Source organism: Manacus vitellinus, unplaced genomic scaffold (assembly GCF_001715985.3).
Source record: "Manacus vitellinus isolate BGI_N305 unplaced genomic scaffold, ASM171598v3 scaffold_26_pilon, whole genome shotgun sequence".
NCBI classification, from domain to species: Eukaryota; Metazoa; Chordata; class Aves; order Passeriformes; family Pipridae; genus Manacus; species Manacus vitellinus.
In genome coordinates, this window is record NW_021939960.1 from 7,222,243 (window position 1) to 7,249,168 (window position 26,926).

Below are 26,926 nucleotides of genomic sequence, written 5' to 3' on the forward strand. Positions count from 1 at the left end.
GTAATTTTACTGATTTTTTACACCAAAAAAAAGTTGGCATTGGAGTTGGGTAATGTCACTGGTATTACTGCACTGTGTCCATTCTTGCCATATGGGCTGCTCTGTGAGTCAGATGCAAAGTTTTCACATGGGATTACTAGAAGTAAACAGGATATGCTGTTTCTGGAAAGAGGATTTCAACCCTCTCTTCTGACAACATACAGAGCCCAGCAACTTATACAAAATACCATGAAAGCAGTAATGTGTATTCTGAATTTCAAACTGAGCCCAGTCAGTACAAGCTGATAGAAAAAGTGGAGTCTAGACCAGAAAATACCAGTCATTGAGTTGAGGAAAGTCAGATCACTACTGAATTATCATGTCCACTTGCTTCTGCTGGGTAAGTTTCTGTGCCCCTTCACAGCTGTGCTCTGTGCTCTGATCCCAGGAATGTGAGTAAGTTTTTGAGCTGGTTTGTCATTATTTGGTTGCACACTTCCATGGCACGGGCAGGCTCAGAAGATGGCTCCCTGGGTTTCCAGGGCTTCACACCTCACTGACTTGAAGGAATCAGATAGTGTGCCCTCTGAGGTGTGCAAGCAGGCAATGGGGATGTTTCCAGTTTCCTTGTGCGCTCCACCTGTTCCAGTATGTTCATCCGCAGGCACTCCACCTTCTGCAACACGCTTTGGGTGGGCTCTCAGGAGCTGGTTGGCCACCACCACGTCCCCAAACTCCACAGGCTTAGCCCAGTACACAGGTTAGGCTCTGCACCTCTCCACTGCTTTGCCAAAGGTTTGCAGGGTGTGGCCATGGGGTGGAAACCGAAAGTCCCACAGAAAAAGAGCAGTGGAGCTGAGTTGTGCTGTTGGGAAGCTGTAAAACCCAAAGCTCTGACGTACGTGCGGCGCGATCGCTCATCGTCTGTTCAGTCACTAATTTGCAAGGAGGCCAAGACATGCTGCCTGTCCTGGCTCCAGCCATTTGTGCTCTGTCAGCAGGAAGCTGCATCTCCTCAGCAACGCAGGAAAAGAAAGGTCAGCCTCCTCCTCTGAGCAAGGTGCTGACGTTCGCTTTAGGCGAGATTAAACCAGCCTGCATTTTTATCCTCAAATGATGCATTACCTCCAATCCCTGAATTTCACCAATGCTGCCCCAATGGCAGCGTTTAAACTGACTGAAACCAGAAGAGATGAAAGAAACACTGAAAAGACTTCCTAGGAGAAGCTTCCTTGTACTTTCAATTGCAGAGAACAAATGGGAGAGACCGAGTCTGTGGTGGAACTGGCTGCTTAGACTGCCAAGAACAGTCGTGTTGTACCTCAGCAGGACCATGACTGCTGCTCAAGCAGGAAAATCCAGTGCTATCAGCTCTGCACAGTATGTAAACCAGTTGTTGTCTTTCCCTTTAAGCCCTGCCAAAACGTGCTCCCTCAGAGAGGCTGCTCAGCGTTGCTGAGGCTGTTGAATTTTACAATAGATAGATCAGCTCCTGCCAGGAAATGCAGAAAGGCTGGAGTGTGTCTTTTAGGAAAAAAAAAATCACCACTTCTGATTGAAGTGCTCCTGCTTAATATCAGCAGTTCTGTACTGGACTGCTCATCTTGCCTTCAATGTAACTCTGTTTGACTACTTAGGGCAAAAACCCACTGGTATATACATCTTTTTTTCCTACTCTGCTGACATGGATGGTTAATACATGTAAATTGATGTGCCAGCCTATATAAAGGCTGTTGTGATCAAGGTCAAACTAGGAATTTTCTTCTTTACAGACCCTTTTCTCTGTGTTGTTTTTACATAGAAGCTTGATACAGTTCCAGGAGGGAATTGCTATTTTAATTCTGTTTTCTCAAATTACCTATTGACTCCAGCCATCAGCTGTCACTTTTGGAGTGCAGCTCAATGCAATGCACTGAACTTGAATTACAAATTTAGTCCACCTAGACAGGGCTTCACCATTCAAGTCAAGCTCCCCAGTGTCACTGCAGTACTGGCAAGAAGAGAGAATCTGAATCTGAGACTGCTGCAAGTCTCCTTTTGTCCACACCAAGGTGTGGTCACCTGGTCATAGAATTTGTGATGGAGTATGAAGCACATCAAAGAAGTGGAATAAATACTTGTGTAATCTAGGCTGCTGGTGATACCCCAGCTAGTTAAATTGAACTTCTGCAGAATGGAATTACCGGTTTCCATGTCTGTTAAATGCCCATCCTCTCTGTGATGGTGGTTGTGAAGGGCTTTTTATCATCTGCTGAAGGCCACACGTGCCTTGGACTCTGCCAGTGATGGAGACAGAGACTCACCTGCTTTTCTGACTCATCTCCTCCCAGAACCCACAAGGCATCGGAGGTGAAATGGCTCAGCTGTGCTTGGCCAGTGGGACAGGAACTGTGACACAGAGACTGACACGATCAGATGAATTATGTCTGAGCATCAGTGCCAGAGGGAAGCACTCATATGGTGAGGAGTGGCTGCAAAGCCCCAGCTCAGGACTGGTGAATCTTCCTTGGGCTGTTGTCCATTTTCTTGTGTAGTCTTATTGCCAGCTGCACTCTGCTGGATGTATTCCTTGGGCTGAAACTCCTCTGGATCAGTCCCAGTGCAAACCCTCTCTTGCACTGGTTGTGAAGAAGGACTGGGGGACTCACCAGCTCACACAGAAGGTGCTGGTCTAGTGGAAGGTGTCCCTGCCTATGGTGGGGGGGTTGAAACTAGATGACCTTGAAGGCTCCTCCTGTCCCAAACTTTTTATGATTCTATGAAGATTCTTTCAGAGCTTGTGGTAGGATGGACGCTGCTGGTGGAGAGCCTCACTTCTCCTTCCTTCCTCTAGAGGGGATTGTGTCACTGTTGGAGGAACTTCTTCCATGAGGTTCTAATAGCTGGATGCAGGGTTAGAAATGTGTTCCTGCTTGTGTATCTGCTCATCCACAGCCCCATCCTGTCCTCTGCTGGTGACTTTCATGCTGCATTAAGCAAAACGATGCAAATTCCTCTCTTCCAACCACACACATATACTCCTTTGATTTTGCTTACTGGTTTGGGATTTCAGCTCTCCCTTCTCTCTGGCTGAGTGCACCAGACTGGATGATGGCAGTTTAAAGCTCAGGCTGTAAAAAATACCAGGTTCTAGGCTTTTCTGTCCCTGTTACCCTGTCCCTTTTCTGTTAAGCCAATGTAGCAGCCTTTCTTTATGATGAGGAAGCAGCAGACTCATGTACAGAGCTGGGGCAGGGCTGTCTGTCCATCACCCCTGATACAGGTTGGCACAGCTATAGCCAACAGTTCTTTTTAATGGATTGTGATAGGATTACACTTCCCCTGCCAGGAGTGATTCCTTTGGCTGTGTTTAGTCCAGGCTAATTATAACATAATTAGCACATTCCCATTACAGCAGGAGACTTTCCCACCTTTGAAGCTTGAGCATTCCTTCTCTGGGAGAAATGTGGGTCTAGAATTGGCCACAGCACATATTGTGCAGCACCTGGCAGGGCCCTGACTGAGCTCAGGGTGTCCAGACCATGCTGGGGAGCTGTGAGTGCTGCTCTGATGTCTGCTCCTCCCAGAATCATGGAATCGTTTTGCTTGGAAAAGACCTCTGAGATCATCCAGCCCTGGGAGGCTTCTGTGGAGATGGAGCAGCAGAGATGCACCTCGAGAGATGTCCCAGAGCAGGGGCAGGGAGGTCTCCATGTCCCCATCCCAGTGGTCTGCAACACCTGAGTGGCCTAAAAAACACATTGAAGAGTCTCACCCTTAGGGTGAACGGAGGGAACTAAACTCATGTGCCCTGCTTCAAAGTCTCACACCCACACACTGGTTTGGGAGCTGAAAGTTAAGGACTGTTGACAGTTTTAAGTGTTCTAATGTTGAGGAATGGGGAAGTGGAGGTGACACAGATTCCGTGTCTTGTTGCATAAGAGCATTTCTTTTGTTGTCACTTGTTCTTTGTTGGTTTTTTTTTTCCCAATGAAAGCTTTTCTTAGTTCATAATGAAAGTGAGTGCTTGGTGGTGTTTTTATTAAAGCTGCGGGTCCTGGAGCAATACAATCACGGGAGAATTTCATTTTTCAGTGTTTGGGTTTTTTGTTTCTTTGTTTGTATGGGTTTTTTTCCAAGCTAAAGTTCTATTCTTTGTAGTTCTGGAGAACCATGACTGAGGTGTGTTTGCTTACAACTTTAAGGGAAACAAAGAGCCTCCTATTTGCTACTTTGTAGCCAACCAAATTATTTTGACTTGCATTTGATTGCTTGGGGTTAGCAGTCTTTATTTTCTGTGGAAAGAAGCAATATATTGCTCGAACATCCAAATTTCTTTTCTGGAAAAAAATGAAGGACACTCAATGACAAGAGAGCTCCAGCTCAGATTTATAACCAGGTAATGAGAAATTGCTGAATAACGTGTTCATTTGCTGCCACCAGAAGGTAATAAACCTTCCCAATTTTCTTGGGCTGTGAGAACACTGCTGACCAGTCCCCTGAGCAGCTTCCAACACAGAAGTGGAGGGGTCTCCGTGGTGCAGCTCATTTCCCTGGTGCACAGCAATATCCAGGCTGCCTTTTATGATTACAAAACCATTCCCTGGGTGCTGGGGATGAGGAGTCTCCAGAGAAGATGCCCCCAGTATTGCTGATGTGCTATTCCAAGTGGGGGTTTTATGGAGATGTTTGATGCAAAGGGGCTTCCAGCGTTTGCTGTGGCACTGACACCAATGAGTTAAGCAGCAAATAGTCCCAGGGGTGGACTGTGAACTTTACTGCCAAATATAAACAACTTCTCTGAAAGCAGCAGGGAGAGCCTGGCTCCCAAACAATGCTGGGCTCTCTGGATGGGGTCCAGCCCAGGTGAGCACACCTTGCTGGTGACAAGGACTTACCCCTGAGGGAAATGTCCTCTGGCAAGGACAGCTCAGTGTCAGCTGGCCAGGGAAGGGCTGTCTCGCTCAGAGGAAACATGGGCCCTGCAAAATCAGGGGGTTTATTGTGTTGATGTTGGCTGTGAACTCCTTTTTTAAATTTTTTAGGGTTTTTTTGCTTAAGCTAAATGAAAGTCAGTGTGTGGGGTGAGAAGTGATGGCTGGCTACCAGCTGCTGGTGTTAGATGTGCCAGCTCAGAGCAGGAAAAATCTGAATCTCTCTGTTGCCAGACTCTGCTGCCCTGCACGGGAGATTTCTCCAGCTCTCTGCTTGAAATGCAGAGCCTGAACTGCCACAGGGAGGACAAAATTTAGGCAAAGGACTAAGGCAAACATTACAGTCAATGACAAGGACGGCTGTGAAAGCTCACAGTGTCCTCTGTGCTGTCTCCTGGCAAGCCTTACAAACAGGTTTTTAATCTTTTTACAGCTTGTCAAAACAAACTCATCTAATTCCCTCCTGTCTTTTCCTCAACCCTGCTGGGGAAAAAAGAAGGAAAAAAAGAAATAAAAAATCAGTGGGAGCTAAACCTTCTACTTGCTGTAACAATGTTGGGAGTTGAAGACCAAGGTACATGGCTGCACCCAGAGGTGCCTCTATCTTTTCTGGACACTTAATGAGTCCAACTACTTCCTAATCTATTGAAACAGGAAAATTCAGACACTCCCTCTGGAGGAGGGGGTGATGAGTCCCCTAGATGAAGGGACTCTGCAGTGCTGCTTGCAATTCATTGTGGCTTAGACTCCAAAGCCATGCTGTGAAGGGCTCTTTTCATCTGTAGATGGAGCTGATAAATCCCTTCATGTGTGGGGAGTGAGGGACATATATCTAGGGATTGTTTCTCCCAGCCCTGAAATGCTGTCACCTCTAGGATGGAATTAACAGCAATTTACAGGGTGTATTCCCTACATTCCCTTCAGTGACACAAATTGCTTGGGATGAAAGGTGTCAAATCTGCAAAGGGCACTGCTGAGGTTGAATAAGAGCTTGGTGCTGTGAGCACGGGGCACAGGGCTTCGGTTTAACATGGCTTTGCTCCTGAATTGAAGACATGCTCTTCCCTCTAAATGTCAGTGCAAAAACCCCTCAGGTTGTGACATTTGGAGTGTTGTGCTGGTGGAGAGCAGAAGTTCCTCCAGGCCTGGATCCTTGCTCTGATGTGGACCAGTAACAGAAATCAGGGAAAGAGGAGGAGAAATGGCCAGTAACCTCTCCACTAACATATTCTTGCAGCTTCCACCAGTGAAGACAGAAGAAACCATCTGGATTTCCCTGTTCAATACCAATACCATGTCCTGCATGAATTTACCTAGTGTCCTTTTTTAAAATCAATTAGGTTTTGAGGCTTTATATCAAGTGATGGCAACTTGCACAATTTAATTTTATGCTGCTGAAGGGGAAAAACCATCCTCCAGTTTGTCTCAAGCCTACTAGCTTATGTTATGAGCTTGGTCGAGTCCTTGTTGGGAAAACAGCTACTCCACAGTCATCTTCTCTTTAACAGCTGTGGGTTTACAGTGGTCCTCTGTCCTCTCAGGAGAAGTTTCAGTCCATCTATCTGCCTGTCATGCCCACAGGCAGCTTTCTGAGCACAGCTCCACAATCCTCAGCAGCTCTGGATATCACTGGCTGCTGTGCCCTCTCTCTGCTCTCTTGACTGAAGTGCTTCCCAGACTTGAGAATGGGAGATAATATATTTTTAGTAGCTTCTCTTCCTTGTTTTTGCAGCTTAAGTAGAAATATTAATGTCTAATTTAAAGGGCACATTTTACAAGGTTATTTATGGGAGCAATAAGCTTTTTTCCTCCTGTGTCTTTCAGGAAAGAAGCTAGCAAGAGCTGGAATCCTTTACCTTTTTACTGTAAAACACTCTCAGGCTTGGAGCTGAGTGTCTCTTTTTTTCTTTTCTTTTTCTCTTTTTCTTTTTTTTTTTAAGGAAAATATTTATTATGCAATGATTAAGAGAGCAGCAATTTTTCCCTAGCTGAAGCAATACGGGGAGTGATGAGATGGGCAGGTCTGGGGATCTTGGGGATCTCCCCCAACGGCATTTATGTTGGGAATGAAGGATGCTGCTCCCGTGCCTGCCCCGGGAGCACCTCAGGCCTGGCACAGACACACCAGCACCGGCGCTGCTGCTGCTGGAGGGGACTCAAGGAGCCGTCCTGAGCCTGCCCCAGGGCTGCCAGCTGAGCCTGCTGTGTGCACAAGGGGAGCCTGTTCCCCTGCGTTTATGGCCTGGCATGAACAGCAGCACATGGGAGAGAGTGTGCTCTGGGATAGTCTGGATAGAGGGAGCCTTGTTGGCTCAGCCCATCACTGCTGCTCCCTGCATGGCCAGGCTGCAGTGGGTGTTTGGCTTGGACAGGATTGCTGGGAGCGAGGTTTGTCCAGCCCCTGAGCTGCACCTTTGCTGCTCCTCCAGCAGCAGAGAACCAGCAGTGATGCTGGATTTAGGAAGACCAGTGTGCCTGCAGTTACTGCCATGCCTTTACCCTGTGTCTCCTGTTCCTTCTGGCCCTGGCTGTTCTGTGCTGTGCTCCTCAAATCCCTAACCCAGGCTTGTTGGATTTAGCAGTATTATGGAACATAAGCCTGGAAGGGTCTGCTTGTGCTGATGAAGGTACTGGCTAACTCACTGGTGGCTTATGAATTGCTGCTAAAGATGAACTAATTAAAGACAGCATTTAGTTTACTAATGCTTTATCAGACTTCAAACTGAAGTAGAAACTCCTCAGCTGATAAAATTTCCTTCCCTTCCCTCGCTCCCACACACTCTTTTGGTAGGTTTCTTTAGTGTTTCTGAGGTTTGATCTTCTATGCCAGCCAATATTTTTCACTCCTGCTTTAACTAATGGAAATCTGATTTCAGATGAATCTGATGGTAATGATGGATGTAATTAACCATCTCCACATCCCACTTCCTCTGCCCGTTTCTTTGCTGCTCACTGTCACTTTTAGGTCAGCTCTGGCCTGCAGAAAGTACCTCAAGTAATGGAAATGCCTGGTAGCAGCTGAGCAGGTACCAGTGCCTGGAGGCAGGTTTTAAAGGTGGTATCCGGTGTCAGCTTGGCACCTGCAGAGCCCCAGACTCATCACTGCCAGCTCTTGCTCATTACAGCCTGTGCTTCTCCATCCAGCAGCCATCCATGTGATGGCTGCTGCACTGAGGAATGGCTCAAGCTGCTCTGAACTCCCTTTTTAGAAAGTGTTGGATGCATCCCACCCTGGGGAGAGGCAGGAAGTCCTCGGGGAGGAGGATGAGAACAAGGCACTTGGCTCGTGCTGGGGAATGGCACACCTTGAACCCTTGTAGGGCAGTTACAGCCTAAGGAAGGAAGTGCTTTGTCCGTCTGATGGCTGACCAAACCACTCATCCTCCAGCCCGCGTGTGCCCGGAGCCTGCCGGAGTTACCTCCCCGGACGCTGTCCCAGCCTGCTGGGAGCATCCCTGCCACCTTCCCGGCTCCCAGCCCAAGCCCGGCTGGAGCCAGCGGGTGAGAAGCCCGCAGAGCCAGGCTCGGATTGCAACAGGCTCCTCCTCCGAAGCCTGCCGAGAGGGAAGGAGAGGCGGGGAGCAGGACTCAGCAACTTCAGGCTGCCAACCTGCACCCTGCCAGCGGCCGGGGACGGCGCTGGGGGCCCGAATCTTCCCAAGCCGCATCCCATGGGGAGCATCTCCCACCGCCGCCCGCCGTCAGCCCGGCATGGAGAGCCTGAGCAGCAGCCTGAAGAAGAAAGCCACCGAGCAGCACTACCGGGCAGAGGTGATGATTGCTGGAGAGCAGCTGAGGTAGGAGGTGTGGGGTCCTCCTCCAGCCTGGGGCAGGGCTGTATCCGGGGCTATGGGCTCTATCCCGTCAGCAGGAGGCTCAAAGCTTTATCTCTGAGCAAGCACTTTCCCCCCAGGTATCAGTATCGCCCCCTCCCCAGTACCTGCTGATCCTTCCTTCACCCACCAAACCAGCGTTGAGCCAGGTCCTTTCCCACATCATCTTGTCCTGCTGCTCCTCTGTGGCATCTCCTGCAATTAAGCTCCAGGTACCAGGAACTGGCAAGTGGGTTGAGGTGGCAACAATTTTTTTTCTCCCTTTGCACCTTCCCCCAAGTGCAGAGCATGGTGTGCTGGCACTGAGCAGCCCCCCCAAGGTCCCTGGTCCCTGCCTGGATGGGGTCAGCATCACTTCTGGGGATGCTTGGACTTTGGGGTGACTTGGAAGGGCATCTCCTGAGTGCCATGTGCCTGAATTGGATCTTACCTCTCTTGAAAGTCACTTTTGGGAACTTCTGCTGGTTTGTAGTCCCAGCTTTTAAGCAGCTTCTGAGATTTATTTTTTCCTATGAAAACAAAAATCTATTCTATGCAAGAAAACCTGTGTGGCTCAGAAAGCGTGTTCCTTGTGCATCTGGGGTCAGAACCCTCACTTGCTTCAAAGCATGTGACTGTGGGCTTTCCTAGCTCTTGAGCAGAATGTGCTTGTTTGTATCTGGAGCCATTCTGGTTTGTTTTGAAATGTGGGTGGAAATTAGGAAATATATCCTTGAATAATGTAAATAGCCCAGGGTTTGATTTTTGCTAGCATCAGATTCCTAAAATTAGCTTGGTGTTGCTCTGTTGTCCATTCTCAGAGAGTACTGTTAGCTTTAGCTTTATTATTTGCACTGTATCAAGGACTGATAACTTCCAGCTAAGGACTGGGGCCCCATCTTGAAAACACAGTCAGTGTTCAAAGTGGCAGGGAAAGTTTATTCATATTTCTGTCTTATTTATGTTTTCAGTATTTTACTAATCTGAGGTGACTGAGGTTTAAAATGAGTCCTATAGCCAGGGCCAAAGGAAGGGATCAGGTATTCATACCCTGGCCAGCACAGGGTATGAAACCTGGGGAGGAGGGTGAAGAGATGGACACCAGCCTGCAGCTGGGCTCCTCTTTCCCTGAACCCCTGGCTAGAAGGAGAAATGAGTGATGAAGAACATGCTTAATATTTATTTGGGGGATCTTACAGCCTGGCAGGTAAGTAGTTAGTGGTATGAATCTTCCTGGGACCTGGATTTCCAATGCATACCAATGGGGAAGCTGAGGCAGAGAGGCTGGATGATGTCTCAGACAACAGCAGATGGACATGGCTAAATATCCATGTTGTTCTCCCCCTGCTTTTCCCCACAGATGGAATACAGAAGCATGTGAAGGAGCCTTGCAGGCTGCCCTGACTCTGTAAACCTCCATCAGCAAATAACATTGTTGCATCTACATGAAATATCAAACATTTGTTTTTCCCTGTTCTCCGCTTCCTGCCCTGCCTCCCCACTATCACATTTAGTCAAACAAACCTTTGCTCCATCTTTACAGTTCTTTGTCTTCCCAGCAAGTTTGCAAATCCCTCCGAGTTTGGTTTGGCCAGAGGGATGAGTCTGTTCAGTGTCAGGATGTGTTTCCCAGCCAGAAATAGCTGCACGAGGGAAGGGTGAGGGAATGCTTTGTGGGGATGGCTGGGAATGAAATGGATCCTAAAGGAAGAGAGGGGAGATTGGCCAGTGTGGTTTGGGCTGTCTATCTGCTAGGTTCTCTCTGCTTCCATGAGGATGCTGCTGTTTGGTCTTTTAAGGGGGAGAGGAGTTTTGGGTGTTGAGTCTCCCTCCACTAAAAAGATGAAAATAAAAATTCTAATTGATATTCTGGTCTGGAGTTTGAGAGGACTGCTGTCTTGGGCTCATTCCTCACATCTGCTGCCAGTCTTCTTGTTTCAGACATATAAACTTGCATGAAAATCACACCAGTTTTACTGGGCGTTGTGTGTTCCTGGGTGGCATTCTGTAAGAGAGGCCCAATTAGTCACTTCTAATTGCAACAAATGGCTTATCTGCACAGAGATATTCTGGAACAGCTTCCACGCTTTGCATTCACACCCTGCTGTAATCAGAGACTCTCAAGTATGGACAAGCCCTTGTGCACTCTCACCTGGGTATTCCCATGGTCAAGTGAACCAGCTGGGCTCTAATAACTCTGTTAAGCTGCATTAATCACTCTTAAACATAAAATATACTCAGCAAATTTATGTCTTCCACAGAAAAAGTGAGAGGACAGTGAATGCTTTCTCCTATGAAGAACAAAGTTGTGATTTCAGCCACTGTCCTAAGTTTTCAGAGGTGACAAGTGTTTTATTTGGATAATCAAACTGTGATGCTGTGAAACAAAGTGTTCATGCTTTGATGCTCTGGAAATTGGGCTCACTTAAAGATGTGTAGCTGAACATGCAAAAATTTGTATTCTTGCCTGAAAATCTTGGGTCTGCTGGAGTTTTGGTGGTTCTCTGTTGGACTTGTATCTCTTCTAGTGGGGATGTGTTCCTTGAAGAATCGTGAGGCACTGCTTGATGCAGCAGTGAATGTTATTCAGAAGATGATACTACATAGTCAGAATGACTTTTAGAAGTCAATTATTAAATTTTCAGCACTAAAAGCTGAGTAAAAGCGAGGACTGGGAAATAGACTTGTGCTTGTTGGGGTTTCTTTTTGAGATTTTGGTCTGTTTTAAATACAAGCAGGAAAAGAAAACATCTCTGTACCACTTTGGGCTGCCACAGGCAGGCAAAGCTCTCCCCTCTTCCCACATGTACTGGTGCTTTTGCAGACTGGGGGTGCAACAAACTGTTTGCAGTGCCTGTGTCACCTGAATGTGCCTCTCCAGCAGCTGTTTTGCAGAGATTCTCTTGTGGCTGTTGTTACCTTTTAGTGAGCACTTAGCTGATTTGGGGGTTTTTTTTGTTCGTTTTTTTTTTCTATGAAAATAGGAACAAAAAAGATCCTTTGGATGAGGCATCTTTCCAAGGCCATTCATTAGTGCTGAACTGCTTTGAGAATGTGAACTGCAGTTAGTATCCTTGAAAGATCCACCTTGGCATTTGAGATGCTCAAGGTCTGTTTACACAGGAGGTGATGGAGAGTTTATTTCTCTTCTGTTGGCACTGCTGTGGATGTCCCTTTCAACAAGGTTACACAAGGATGAATAATGATGGCTTTGTAGTGACCTTGACAGAGAAACAATTTGCTTACCCAACACAACCAAAGCAAAGCAAATGCACATGGAAGCAGTGCTTTGACTGCCAAGCCAAGAGCGTTTCATAAGAGCCCATTCCCATGTTCCAGGAAGTGTTTTATCCTGGTTTTATTCTGCTTTTTTTTTTTTCCTTTTGGAGAAATAATATGTTCACAGGGTAGATTTTGCTGTCTAGAAAACTCATAATATTGCATTATATATATTTCCTTAATTTTTTTTTTTTTAATCTGTAAGCATGATTATAACCCAGTCATACTTTGTTTTACCATCATACAAGAGCTGCTGGAAGACGCAGTTGCTGTTACATCCTGTGTCTGAAGGACAAAATTTGTCTCCTCAGAGTTGACAGGAAACAGTAAACAAGAGGAAAGTGAAAAGAGCACAAGGACACTCGAGTCGTGCCTTTTCCGCTGCCCTGGCTCTGTGGGACAGAGGGAAAACTTGTCACAGGCTTAAAACAGTCCACAAAGCTCCAACGTGCTGCTGCTCCAGAGGTGCTGAAATACCACCTAACTCCTGTCCTGACAATTTTCCCCAACAGGATAGTTTCAGAATAAATGCATTTTTTATTTTTATTTTTAAATCTTAGGTGTTAGCAGCACTGTTTGTTGGAAATAATTTTTCCTTTCTTTAATTTTTCTTCTGCAAGACCTCTGAATTTTTTTTTCCGTATTCTGAAACACGATTAAAAAAATATCTATAGGGGAAATAGTGTTCTCCCAATGATTCAGGCCTTGTGTGTCTATGTGTTATTTTATGTGAAAGGCATGTCTGAGTGTGTGTATATATATAAATGTATATATATGTGTGTGTGTATATATCTCTATGTATAATGTTTATGGAGTCCTGCAGACTCTTTATGGCAATAGAGCACTCTTGGAACATTTTTTATCTCTACCAAACATGCCTCTAAAGTGCCTTCCCACTTGCTAATTGCAAAGGAAAGAAAGCATATAAAATTGACTGTGTCTTCCCCCGTAGCAGAGGGAGGGGGAGCCTGTTTGTAGTCACTGCTGGCTGTGCCTGATTGCATTTTGACAGTGGACCATGAAATAAAGGAAAGAAAAAGATAAAACCTCTAAAAATAGCAAGGCAGCTGTCAGTGGACTGTTCTTTCTGGGTAAAATCAGTATTCAGAATGAGTTCTGGTCACCTGTGGGAATGAGCCTTCCAGGTAAAGAGTGAAATGCTGAGTATAGACCTCAGGATTTGAGGGAGGTCTGCCAAAGGCAAGGCCAGGAGCTGGCTCTGCACGAATCTTTGGTTTAAACTTTGAATTTCCAGGAAGGTCTAAAAATTTCTGTTAATCATACTGGCTTGTAGTAGCCTCAGCATTAACTGCAATAATCAATTACTGATTTTTCATCTCAAAGAAGTTTTTATCTTTAGATTTTTAGGACCTTAGTATTTGTAAATCCTACAGTAGAGGATAATCCATTATTATCTGACAGATTTTTAGGGTACTTAAACTTCTCATATGGTACCTAAAACTGTTGTCCAGCATGCTGTGTTGTACACAGAACTTTTCCACAAAGAACAAAAGAACTCAAGGCATGAAATAACGAAAGGCTGCAGTGATTAATGCCTTAATAAAATACACTGGCCCAGGGCAAAACCAGGAATTGAGGAGAATAATTTGAAACCAAAAACATCCTGGAGTTACAGAGAAGTTTAATTAACATCTCCCTTCTGAGCCTGCTGCATACAGCCTGCATTTTCCAGGGTTGGTGTTTTGGGAACGGTCATGACTATAGGGCAGAACTTTGGCCCCTGGACAGATCTCCTGCCAGACTGGGTTGGCTTTGGCTGGAACACAGAAGAACTCTGTGCCTTGTGGCTTGCTCAGTTGTTAAAGTCCTTTTGAAATTCAAAGCCATGCTCACCTGAGTACTTTTGCCCATATATATCTTTCCATCAGAGCTGCAGACTAGCCATAACATCGGGGTTTTCAGGATAGGAAGGTTGTTGTTTTGGCAAACTCTGTCCCAGTCAATCCCACTCTGAAGCAGAAAATGTCAGGACTGTTGTCCACTGTTGCTGTGGATTAGTGGTTCATGGATTAGTGGGTAGTGATGGGATCCACCTGGAACTCACTGCTTTGACAGAAGAAACCAAGGCTCCTGTTACTGCTCCCACCTGGAGCTATGAACTAAGACTTTGTCCTGGGGGCATCTTTATTCCTGTTTTCATGGTCATGGGGAAGGAGAACTAGACACAGAACAGTGCCAAGATGACAAATATACGTACTGCTATTTTTTTTCCTGAGTTTTGTCCCCTCTTCACCCCCTCTGGTTTGCTGCTGTGTGTTTTTTAGAGGCTTGCTTAGAGCAAAAAGACACGTGTGGGTCAGACTATGCCTGATGCAGGCAATTATATAACCTGCATAGTAACAAGAGGAGAGAAGGGCCTGATGGAAGGGCTCCTTAGGATTGACTAATCCAGTCTTGCAATGCCAAGGGGTTTGGTTGAATTTTTTAGTCTCTGGGTGGTTGCCAGAAGTCCCAACTCATCAGCAGTGTCTCCAAGCTGGACAGATGCTGGGCAGTCAGACCCAATTCCCCTGTGACACCAGCTGTGCTCAGTGGCTGCCTTTCCCTCCAGGCTTCGCCTCCACGATGGGAAGCTCATCAAGGACAGACGTTTCCACCTCCGGACGTACCCGAACTGCTTCGTGGCCAAGGAACTCACGGACTGGCTGATCGACCACAAGGAAGCGCCGGACCGGGAGACCGGGATCCGCCTCATGCAGAAGCTGATGGACCACTACATCATCCATCACGGTGTGTGGGTGTCTCTGCTGCCTGCTGAGCCCCCTCAGGGAGGTGTCTGTGTGTCTGCTCACCGTGTGTCCGTCAGCCCAGGATACAGAAGTGTGGCCAGGTCCCTGCCCACCACTTTCCTACGGGAAGAAGCTTCTCTCCCAGAGAAGCTGGGAGAGGATGGGTAGGCAGGAGGCTGTATGGGGCTGGATCCGTGTGATGGTGCATTGCTCTGGGGAACGTGCCAGTTCCCTGCCCATCAGAAAAGGGGCTTGGGCTGTGTGCTGGTAAAAGGGCATCTGAAGTGTCTCCCATTTGGAAGCAAGTTCAGTAACACCTGGCCTGCATTGTCCTGTATCCAGCCAGGTGGGTGTTTGTACAGCAGCCGGTCTGGCTCATGTTTGTGTCATGCAGAAGTGGAAGCTGAATTACAGCACACACTTCACATCTGCAGAAAAATTAATTTTCTTTCCATAAGAGCCCAGTTCCTCAGTTTCCCCATGATGGGACAAGTGGGGCTGTGGAGTCCACATCACTCCAAGCAAAAGTAATCTGGTACCTGTGAACCTGAAGCTGAAGCAATCCTGTAGGAATACCTCTCTTGGGATTTAAGTGTGTTTCAAAGGCTTGTTCATGGAACTCATTTAAAAAAAAAAAAAGGACAGGGATAGGTGAGAAGGCAGCTTGATGCTCAAGCCCAGCTCTTTGTAATTCAGGCTTTTTTCTTTTTAAAATTTATTTGGAACTTTCAGGAGTTCTGGATTAACTCAGGTCATGTACTGACCTCTGTGCCTGTCCCTGAGCTGCAGAGCAATCCCCAAGGTCCAGCCCTTGGTCCCAATATAACAACAGAAAACAAATGCTTCAGATTGGCAAAAGGTAGTTTCTCTCCATGTGATTTTCAGGCACAATCAGGAACAAAAGTCCCAGATTATCAAATAGCTCTTGGACACCTTTGCCATCGGTGGGAAGGGCTGTGGTTGAGCTCTCTTGCTCCCAGGTCTTTGGGACAGGAGATGTGGTAACCTGGAGCTGGGGGGTGGTTTGTCACACGAGGATGCAGCTGAGGAGACAGAAGCAATGACCACACCAAATCCAGTCCTCTCTTCCCCTCTCTCCTCCAGGGTCCAGAAACAGCTGCCTTTGACCACTGCAATGCAAACACTCTCTATTGCCATCTGCTACTTGCTTTACATTAAACTGCCTTGAATAAAAATAGACTGTTGCTGTGCTTTATCACAAAAGCACAAAGCTGAAGCAGGGAGTTCTCAGTTAACCATTAACACCTAAAGCTGATTAATTTTCCATCTCTCCAGCTGACAATTTCAAATAAGTCCATTAGTTAATTAAACCTGTGCAGCACTGGGTGCCAGTGTTGTTTTGATTGCTGACTGGGATGTGCCCATCCTGCCTCTGTAATAATTCCTGGCAGGACACAGAAGTTGACTTTCCAACTCGCTTTTTGTCCATTAATTTTTGTTAGCCCTGTGGAAAGAAGGCTGCCTGCTAATGCAGCACTGCTCTGGGTGCTTGGCAATTACCTGACTAAACTGTTTGTCCTCTTCTCTGCTGGGATCCAGATGATAATTATCTCGTGAAGATCATTGTGCTTCCTCTTAATTGTCTGATGTGGTTTGAGCTTTGGTTCCATTACACGCTGAAAACACATTGAAAATGGTCTTTAAATAGTAAAAGTGCTTTGGTTTTCTATGGGCACAGTCCTGTAAGGCTTTAAGTTCTACTCCTGATTGCAATGCAATCAGAATGGCTGCTCCTTGGAGTTATGAGGATGCAAACTTTCACTGTTCAAACAACCTTATCCTGCCCTCCTGCTCGATGACTCACCGGCTTTAGCGTCCTGATTTCATCCGAGACAACTGCTCAGCAGGAATGGTGAACTCCAGATCATCTGACAAGTTTTGGCATTTGCTGCTCACCAAAAGGGGAATGTGGTTTTGCTGGTCTGCTCAGAAGGATGGAAAAAGTGTTAAAATTTTCACAAGAAGTGTCTTGCGCCTTTTGAATTTCACTCTAGTGGATGACGTAACTTTAGTGAGGAAACATTTGTGGGTTTTCTGTTTTCCCTTGACAATTTTTCTTTGTTTTGCAGGCATATTATTTTCTCTGGTGTTTGTTTGTTTGTTTTTGTTTGTTTGTTTGTTTGTTTGGGGTTTTTTGTGGTTTTTTGTTTTTTTTTTTTTTACCATTGAACTTTGTTCTTCTTGCTTCAGATGTGTGGACCTGAACACAGGCTGGCTTTTAAAAGCTGGTGTGTGATTTTTGGGCTGCTTTTTTGTCATAATTTTATTTATTTTTTTTAACTTGTAGTCTAGGAATGTGTTGCAAACAAGTTCATCTCAAAGCTGCATCCCAAATATTTACCTGCTAAAGGTTGCATGGACTTAACAGCCATTCATTTACAGACTGTGTGCCCATGCCCAAGATGAAACCAAGGCTTTTCAGACAGATTTGATTATTGCAGTTGTATGTATCTGGCTTTGAAGAAAACTTTCTCTTGAGGTCAGTTTGCCACACAAATGGATTGGGCAGGGTTGGCACAAAATGCTGTGGAAAAATTCATGCCACTATATTTTTTAGCTTACAAGTATTTTTGACAGACAGAGGTGATTTCATGGGGGTTTGGATGCAGTGTGGGTTTTTTTCCTCTGTCATCCAAATCTGCTTACAGCGGCAGCAGCTTTCTAAAAAAAGTTGATTGAGGGAATTCTGTTTGTTCTCTTTTAGTCTAAACCTAAACATTTAAATTAAAAGAGGGAAAAAAAATCCCTGCTTTTTCTAATGAATGTTTTAGTGTCTGGATCAATTGCAGACTCAAACTCCAGCTTTCCCGAGGTCTGTACATTGGGAGTGACCTCTCCCACCAGCATGGGCTGCAGGTGTTTATAAGCAGCTACTTTTTGGGGACTGAAGGCTCGGATGCTGGTTGCTCCATGGTGCAAAGGGCACGGAGAAGGACACGGAGCAGCCCTCTCAGCTTTGAACCTGGAGACAACATCCTGCTGAGTGTGAGCCCTGCCTGTCCCTCACGGACTGACATCCCTCCCCTGAACTCTTCCAGTCTGCGACGAGCACTCGGACTACAAGGATGCCAAGCTGCTTTACCGCTTCCGCAAGGATGACGGGACCTTCCCTCTCAGCAAGGATGTGAAGGTGTTCATGCGAGGGCAGAGTCTTTATGAGAAGTACGTGAGTCCTGTCCCGGCACTGGGGTGTTGGGAGTGTGCTCTGCTGGCTGTGCTGGCTGCTGGTGCTCTGCAGCTGGGAGCCACAGCTCCTGCTGGCTTCGCTTTCCCTTCTCTGTACCCAATGCTGTCCCTCTGGGAAATGCTGTTTCCTGAGCCCTGTCACAGCTGCAGGACAACCACCATCCTTGGGGATGGGGCAGGAGCTGTACTATGAACTCATGGATGCTTCCAAGGGCTCCAGCCCACGTGCAGGTTCTGGGATCTGTATGGGGAAGCACTAGAGTTCATCTGAGTGCTCCTGGGATTAGAATGTCCAGTGGCCATTCCCAGCAACCTTCTACTCTCCTCCAATGAACTGCTTCCACCAGCTCTTTTAGGACTTGTGGCCAAAGTCAGCAGGGTATGGGGTTTTCAACACCCTTGTGAACCTGGGGCCCTGTGTCTCAATCTATTTGCAAAATTTGTCATGGAAAAGCTAATTCTCAAACAGTAAAGAAAACACTTTCCACCTCCAAGTGTTTAGGTTTTCCTGTGTTGATTGTTTCTGGCTTTAAATCCGGGCCACCTTCCCAGGGTTCAGCCCCAGCTCACCCTCTGGACTTGTTTCCTTTAACAGCCCCTCACAAACTGCTGCTGAAGGAGAAGTCCTTCATCCAGGCAGGTGGTGATTTCGGGTGTCTCCGTGCCCCTTCTCCAGATGTGCATCCCTTGGACTTTGCTTTTGATCTGCAGCAGTGTCTGTGAGATGGGGAGAGCATCCAGCCAACTTGTCTCATGGCTGAGCCAGCTGCACCCTCTCGTGGAGACACTGGATTTTGCTCTCACATATGCTGCACATGGACTATGTGCTGTCTGAAACCCACCTTCTCCATCCATTTGGATATCTGCCATGTGTTTCCTGCATTTGGTTGCTTTTCCCTGCATTCTTTAGCTGAGGTGGCAGCTGAACTGGTTTTGCTGAAGCTGCTCCCTCTGCTGTGATGAAGATTAATAAAGATGCCTGACTGCAGCTCTGTGTTCCTCCCTCCTTTCCCACTGCTCCCAGGTGTTTTTGGCTGCAATGCTTTGCTCGCTTCTCTTGGCCTTGCTTTGTCTGTCTGCAGTTCCCATGAGGAATGGCAGGGATGTGCAGCATCATGGGAGCCGTGTCACTGCTTTGTGTGGCTGCAGCTCCTGTGAGGGATGGCAGGGATGTGCAGTGTCACGGGAGCCTTGTCCCACCTCTGTGCCAGGCTGGTGAGCGTGGAAGAGTCAATTCTGAAGGTGAGAGAGGAGAACTCGGTGAAGTACCAGAGGACTTTCCTGGGCTGTGAGATGGTCGACTGGCTCGTTCAGGAGGGAGAAGTAGAAAACAGACAGGAAGCCGTGGAGCTGGGACAAGCACTGCTGGAGCATGGGATCATTCAGCATGGTGAGCAAGGGTCTGGCCGGAGCTGGGATGGAAAGCGAGGGATGAGCGTAACTGTCAAGGCTGTGCTAGGAACAAACCCCCATTCATGTCATGCAACAAGTGCTGGTCAAGTGCCCACTTGGAGATGGCAATGGAGCCTTTTAGTTCTATGTTTGGAGCTGGTGACCTTTGAAACCGGAGCAATCTTGCACCACCCGCAAAGGCTTTGAGTTGAAATCTGAGCTACTGCTCTTTGGTTCTTCAAAGCCACCGGCCACAGGCCTGGGATCCACCCCTGGGTTTGGAGGGCTGGGGTGTGAGGATGTAACATTTAGCTCTGCTTGGCTGGGCATCAGAACCATCTGCCGGAATTAAACCTGCAATTCGGAAGGCAGGAAGTCCTCTGAGTGTCTTGGGACAGGGGCAGGTGGAGGGTTGTGACACCAAGTGCACCCCTGGGAGATGGCACCTCTTGGGGAGGTGGCCCTGCTGTCCCTCCCTCCCTGCAGGCAGCATTCTCAAACAGTCAGAAAAACCACAGTAGAGCACAGAGGCACTAAAAGCAATTCAGTGGGGTCACTCAGGATATTTGCTACATGTTTTTTGCACCCCCTCAGCCTCTCCCTCCTCCCCTGTTCTCTCCTAGTCTCCAATCGGCATCACTTCTTTGACAGTGACATCCTGTACCACTTCTGGATCAACTTCCGCCGGCGGCGTCGTCTCACAGAGCTGCTCAATGAGAACTCTTCTCGTGCCCTCTCCGAGAGCCCCGACAGCCCCTTCTGCCTTCGCAAGCTCAACCCGGACCCAGGCAACACCAGCTTTCTCTCTGGTAACTGGATGTGTTTGTGGAGGGGTGTGAAAGCAAGGACTACATTACCAGAGTGTCCAAGGGTGTTGCTCCAGCAGAGCGTAGGATGTCCCTCCAGACATGTGACCCCCCATCTAACTGTTTTGTGGTGGATGTCACAACACAGTGGCAATCTCTGTCACAGCTCCCCACCCCAGGAAAATAACTCAGCTTAGCATCAACTCAGCTCTAGATCTTTCTCTGAAGTTGGATTTATTCTTTCTAAGCTCAAATGCCATCTTCAGCGGGTGCTTACCTTTCAGGTGTGGGTCAGGCTTGGGGGTGAAGTTTGTTATTTTAAACTAGGCTGTTTCCTCCTTGAGCAATTGTTATTTCTGCCTCTTTCAGTCCAGACCAACAAGGAGATCAAAATTGTCTCAGCAGTTCGAAGGAGTAGCATCACTTCCCTCTCTGGAAACTCCAACCCCTACTTCAGTGCTGCTCCTACATTGGTATTCCCTCCTGTGGCCGAGTGCAACCCCAAATCAGGTCTGGGCTTCTGCATTGCCCTGTTGTTACATGGGATACATCCATTCCTTCAGGGCACAGGCTCGCTCAACCCCAACTCTTCAAGAGGAGAGGGTCAGCCTCACCTCTGCTTTGTGATTTAAAAAGTTGTGCAAGTGTTTGGAAAAACCCTGAGATGAATGCAAGGAGTTCTGTGTGCAGAATGGGTAATCCCCAGGCTGCCTTGTTATGCACTTTACAGTACAAACCCCTTGATTCTGACAGAATCTGTCACCTTCTGCTCTAGTGTTAAAGAGACCCGTCACCAACGAAGAGCTCCTGTCCCCTGGGGCCCCTTATGTCAAGAAAACTCTGACTGTGAGTGACCATTATGAATGGCATTGCCAATCCATCAGTATCCAGCTCCCTGCCTGTGCTTGGATGGCTTTCTGTTGGCTGCTCTGACCTCTCTATGTTATAGCTTTGATTGCCTGTCACATCATCCTGGCTTTTGGTTGGTGACTCTCAGCGGGGAAATGTCTTCACTTATTCTTGTGGGTGAAAATGTGCTCAGCCCCTGCAAAAGTTTAATGTATATTAAAGGGGTAGATTAGGAAAGACAATGTTTCCTGGACAGGAAAAACCTCCCATTTTGGAGGGGTTTTTTTGGTGAGGCCCTGGCACAGGTTGCCCAGAGCAGCTGTGGCTGCCCCATTCCTAGAAGTGTCCAAGGTCAGGTTGGACAGGGCTTGGAGCAACCTGGTTGAATGGAAGGTGTCCCTGCCCATGGCAAGGGGTTGGAATGAGATGATCTTTAAGGTCCATTCCAATCCAACCCATACTAAGAAAAATAAAGCTGGTGATTAGCATGGCACGTATGAGGACGTGCTGTTCATTCTCCTCCTGAATGCTCTTGCCCTGCCCTTCAACTCTGCCAGCCTGGGCCTTTCATGGCTCATTTCCTCCTGCTTAGCTCTGCAGTTGCTGTTATTTATTTATATGGGTGATGTGCAAAGTCTCTTGGGAATTCCTTTTCTCTTTTAGTCACATCAGAGGGCCGCAGTACTACAGCAAACTGCTCTGACTGAGATCAGAGTGGAAAAGGCAAGAGGGGCTACTTCCACCCTGGAAATGCTCTGCTGTGCCAAGGAAAAGGCACCGTGTGCGTGCTCTGGAGATGTTCTCAGCACACTCTCGGTGCATGCCTCGCACTTCAGCTTAATGCTGCCTGTGCTTCACTCTTCTGCTCTTGCTGGCAGGGAATATTAATCACAAAGCAGCTTTGCAGAGAGCAATTAACCAGTTCTGCATCTCACTGGAGCACAACCCTTTCTCTCCCACCCAGAAGAGACTACGATCATGAGCTCTCCATCTCTCTGGGAACTGTTGCATCTCCTCTGTCCAGCCCATTCCTTGGTTTTTAAAACCCTTTTGTTCTGCTTGTAGATCGTGGGGGATGCAGTGGGCTGGGGGTTTGTGGTCCGAGGAGGAAGACCTTGCCACATCCAGGCAGTGGACCCAGGAGGACCTGCTGCTGCTGCAGGGATGAAGGTACTTCTTCCTCACGGTGACTTAACTGGAGGCAAGACTTCTGTCCTGTTTGAGCTTTCTGGGCTGAACACATCCTCCATGATAACCCCACCTCCTGCAGTGGAGATCAGACCTGTGGAGTCAGCACGTGGAGCTGTGGGAGAGGTGGAGGGAAGGATGACCTCTGCAGGCAAAGTGCACCCTGTGCGGTGGCACAGAGGAGGATTTGCCTTTGCCAGGGCAGAACAGGGGCTGTGGGCAGCTAGAACTCAAAAAACTCTCTCAAAACTAAACCATCCCCATGGTAGACTTTGGAGCTGTCAAAACTGTTTGAGCTGCTGAAAGCAAAGCAGAGAATTCCCAGTTCAGCTCCAGTGATTTCCCAGTGAAGCAGGGAAGGAACAGAGTTTTATCCTGGATCACCTGCTCTCACAGCTCCTGAGATGCAACACATTTTGTTTCCCTGCTATCAGCAATGGAGTTCTACATGGAACTTTTTTCCATGTGCATGAAAGCTGAATAACCTTAGACTGATACCTTGATTTGATTCATCAAGTAACTTCCAGTATTTCCAGCTCAAGTGAAATGAACTGAGATCTTGAAACTCGTTTTGGGCCCAGGCATGTATGAGTTTCACCTATAGGGTTTTAGGCATGCATGAAAGAAATGTTGAGTTTCCCAGTTCCCTATAAAGACCCCAGCAGCCAGAGAAAATCATTTCTACAAGCTGATATAAGTCTAAAGTCACATGGATATTTGAAATAATGGGATCCTTCAGAGGCAGAGTGTGACTCCTTGTTTGCTTCAGGCAGGATTCGGAGGGGATGGATGAATTTGTTTCATTTACTCAAGAGCCCAGTTAATTTCTCTTTACCTAATCTCATTTGCTACCAAATTGCTAGATGTTAATATTGTGCCTCATTTCCATCTGTGAAATGAACCACTGCTCATAAATGAGTCTTTTTTTCTCTGTTAGCTCACAGCCTAAATCCCTTTGGTCCCATTTTTATGATACAGTGATTGTAGTGCTGTGATATCAGTGTAGCTGTGGAGTGGTGATGCTTTGGGGTTTCAAGGCTTTTGAGGCAAGTTATTTGCATCACAGCCTCTGGCTCCAGTCAGTCATGGGCAGAAGGTGCCAAGAGACTGAAGGTAACCCCTCCCTCCTCTCTTGTAGGTGTGCCAGTTTGTTTTCTCAGTGAATGGTGCGTGTGTTTTGCATCTGGACTATCAGACCATCAGCAGCCTCATCATGACAGGACCACGGACTCTCGTGATGGAAGTCATGGAAGCCAGTGATGAATGAAGGAGTCTCATCCCACTGCTGTTTGGAAAGGCAGGACACTCTACTAAGCAGGGATGGACTGTGGGGAGGGACCAAGCTTGACCATTCACTGTGACATGTTACCCAGGCATTTTAATATATTTTCAAATAAATACATTCTAATGGACAAATCTTGGATTTTTACATTCTTCAAATTCTCTCCCTGCTCTCAGGCGTGCCTCAGCTCTTGCAGGTCCTTTTTAGTGCCAGTGTGAGAATTCAGCACTTTATGACCCAAGCCTTAGAACAAGCCATCCACCAGCCAGGCTGCAAGGCAGGTGGTAAAGCTGGTAAGCAGCAAGAAGTTTGATACCCAGTGAGTATGTCTGAGCTGCCCTGAGCTGTCTGTGCAGTCTACCGAGAACACAATGTGCTCTCCAGATGGCCCCATAAGCTGTGCCATCGGCTCTGTCAAGAAAATAAGGAAATGAATACAGGAATGTGTGCTTCCTTGGAAAGTCTGAGGCTCCTGCTACTCTGTTGGCTTAGCCACACTCACTGCCGGGGCTGGTTGCTGTTCCCAGCTGTTTCTTGAAAAGGGGAGACTTCCATGATGGTGCTTTTTGTGCCCCCATCCCTTAATAATGCTTAAATTAATTAATCAGCTTCACCTCAGCGTGGAGGCAGGAGAGGTCCCAGATATTGTAAGCTTCTACCAACCAAGTGGTGGGGGGCAGTGGGGGAATGGAGAGACCAAAAGCAGAATGTGCCCAGAAGTGTGTCCTAGTTGGAGTTTGACTCAGGGAGGGAACAGAAAAGAGTGAAAGCCACCAAAATGCAGCCCACCTGGACTCTGTTGCTTGGAGGATGACTGTGTTTGTAGTCAGTGCAAAATATTCCTTGCAAACTACCCTGAAAGTGAGCTAAAAATAGAATAACAGGTAATAACAAGAAATTGGGGAGGTTTCTTGCTTTCCAGTTCACAGAGCATCCTGCTTGTGATTAGCCTGCTGTGCTGTGCACGGAGAGGATGATCTCCAGCACTCCTACTTGGGGCAGGGCTCTCCGTGCAGCTTGGCCACAAACCAAACCTTAAAAAAAAAACCAACTCAAACCCAAAAAAGCTCCAAAATAGTAATTTTGATTTGTGTTAAAGTGGGGTTGACTTTCTTGGAAAATCTGGTGGCAGCTGTGTATTAGGTATTGCCTTACTGCTGGCTGTCTTTTTTTTTTCCCCTTGGTATAAAGGGATATGTGTTCCCCCAGTTCTGGTGCTGAAGTAATAGGACTACTTGGAGCTCAGCATTCCTGGAACACGGTGCAGGCAAGATGTTTGCATTGATAATCCACTGGGGTCCCTCCAGCCCCTAAGTGAAACCAGACCATCTTCTCAGCCGTTTGTCAATACACTCCCAGTTGTTATTTGTAGCCATTCAGTGCACGAATAAAGCAGCCTCAATCTGCCTTTTTGTTTTTTAAATTCTCTTCAGGGAGCGTTTGGGTGTCCCTGATGGCCCAAAGGTTTAACCCGAGGTGTGTTCAACTTGAACTAAGGTCAAATCCAGGCATTGTGTGGGCACCTTGGTAAAGGCAGGCCAGAAAGCAGCAACCTGAACACAAGCATGGAAACAGGTCCAGATTTTTCAGATGTAAACACAGCAGGAATCTTTAGCTCTGCATCTGAATTCCACGAAGTGAAGCACAGGAGAAATGTGCTTTTTCCTTTCTCACCTTCTCCTACTTTTAAAGTAAACTGTAGCAAATCTGAGCAAATTCTGAAATCCAGTAGGAATTACAGAAGAGGTAATTTGTGGTATTTACAGGTAAGGCAGAGACAACCCTCTCTCCATGGGGTACCAAATGCTCCATGTTTTGTTTTAATATGATTCGTTGCCCACATGTTGCCCAGGGAAGCTGTGTCTGCCCCATCCCTGGAAATGTTCAAGGTTAGGTTGGACTGGGCTTGGAGCAACCTGGTCTAGTGGAAGATATCCCTGCCCATGGCAGAAAGATTGGAACAAGGTGGTCTTTAAGGTCCCTTCTAATCTTTTCTGTGATTCTATGATTTAAGTGCTTCATTTTGGCGTTGTCCTTTGATCTGTATATTGTGATGCTTTAAAACACTTACAAAGTTATGAAACAAAACTGCAATGAACTAACAAATGTTCATTTATTATGCAGAATGTTTTGAAAACTATTACTTTTTTTCCATCTAGCTTGACTGTTCCAAGACCACCTGTGTTTCCCATGGAATGGCAATTCCAGGTGTCTCATAGCTCCCTTGGTTGCAATGGGAGAGTGATGCTGACAGTCCCTGTAGATGCAGCTGAAAATCTGGCTTCCATTTGTAATGAGAAATGACACTGTCAGTCATTCCACTCCTGCCAATGAGGACAAAATCCTTCCAAAAGACTTTTGGCAGGGAGCTGGGTGTCTCTCCCAGGTGCTCCTGGCTCTGAGCACCTCACGCTGGAGCGGATCAGGGCTGTCTCCCACAGCCGGGGAGTCCGCAGGCACCATCGAGCTCCAGCTCGTGATTCAGCCTCTGGCCTTGCAAAACTCACAGATGTGCCTAATTTCCTTAAACAAACGCAGCACAGCTCGCCTTCAGCGCACATGCTGGGCTCTCAAAACCATTTAATGGGATGCGGGTGCATCCCGGGGAGTCTGGTGGTGGGCGGGAGCCACGACTTGTTGCTGCGTTCTAGGAAATCGGCGTGCAGATTCCCAGACGGATATTTTATTTAGTTAGCAAAGCCACTAAAAGCCGTTTACTGCTTTTCATAGAGGCAGACTCTTGCTTTATTTGGCTGCACGAAGGGGCCAAGCCGCTGCGTGCGGAGAGGGAGGTGGGGGAATCCCATCCCTCTCCCCCTGCTCTCCCTCCCCTTCCTTATCCCTCCTGACGTCTGGGAATTGAAATCTTTAATCGCACCGAGGAGCGGACGAGGCGCCAGGGCAGCTTCTCCCACAATTTAAGAATGTAGCTGGATTCCCGCAGCTCCCGGCTGACTCCAGGGGAAGCCCGCCGCTCCGCAGAGGTCTGTGGCTCGTTCCCCTTTGGGGCTCGGTTCGCAGGGATGCCCAGGAGGGGCTGTGCTGTTTTGGGGAGTGTGTGGGGATCCCAAGCAGGGAACTTCTGCAGGGTTTTGCTCTCCGGGAAACTTAGAGCTGGTGCAGCTGAGCTCGGGGCAGCACTGCCGATGCCACACAGGGGTGACAGGTCTCATCCTCTCTCTTACTGTGAAGTGGCTTCGAGGCTCACGTTCCCTGCCAGTCGGTTTAAATACTGCCAGGACTACTTTGGCAATTCTTTAGGAGTGATGGCTGTGAGAAATGCACTTTTGCCTGTTGGTTTGATTTTTTTTTTTGTTCTATTTTTGGTTAATAGTACAAAACTGCAGGAAATGGTTGCCAGAAAGGACAGTGCTTGGAAGGGTTTGCTATCTGTGTGAGTTTTTCCCACCTGGAGGTGTGAGTGGGTCGGTATCAAGTTGAAGTTACTCAGCCTGATGAGTTGGGAGCG

General features: G+C 47.3%; 2 protein-coding genes across 2 annotated transcripts in view; both read left to right on the forward strand.

The window, feature by feature from the left end:
• The first annotated feature begins 8,447 nt into the window (after positions 1-8,447).
• Positions 8,448-23,586, forward strand: LOC103765799 (DEP domain-containing mTOR-interacting protein). The gene is made up of 9 exons (XM_008932763.2): positions 8,448-8,689; positions 14,556-14,734; positions 17,793-17,916; positions 19,152-19,330; positions 19,956-20,141; positions 20,508-20,648; positions 20,914-20,984; positions 22,053-22,157; positions 23,314-23,586. The coding sequence occupies exons 1-9, from the start codon at positions 8,604-8,606 to the stop codon at positions 23,440-23,442; spliced, it is 1,200 nt and encodes a 399-aa protein (XP_008931011.1). The 5' UTR covers positions 8,448-8,603; the 3' UTR covers positions 23,443-23,586.
• Positions 23,587-26,335: 2,749 nt separating this feature from the next.
• The window catches only part of COL20A1 (collagen type XX alpha 1 chain), a 51,299-nt gene continuing 50,708 nt past the window's right edge, over positions 26,336-26,926 (forward strand). Inside the window, exon 1 of the mRNA XM_018073873.3 lies at positions 26,336-26,441. The gene's annotated coding sequence lies outside the window, so the exon portion shown is untranslated. The remainder of the gene's footprint in view (positions 26,442-26,926) is intronic.

Excerpts from the sequence above, each read along its gene's own strand:
- LOC103765799 (XM_008932763.2), top strand. The coding sequence starts at position 8,604 with ATGGAGAGCCTGAGCAGCAGCCTGAAGAAGAAAGCCACCGAGCAGCAC. Across the intron at positions 17,917-19,151 it reads GGGCAGAGTCTTTATGAGAA|GCTGGTGAGCGTGGAAGAGT; the intron begins GTACGTGAGTCC and ends CCTCTGTGCCAG. Across the intron at positions 22,158-23,313 it reads CTGCTGCTGCAGGGATGAAG|GTGTGCCAGTTTGTTTTCTC; the intron begins GTACTTCTTCCT and ends CCTCTCTTGTAG.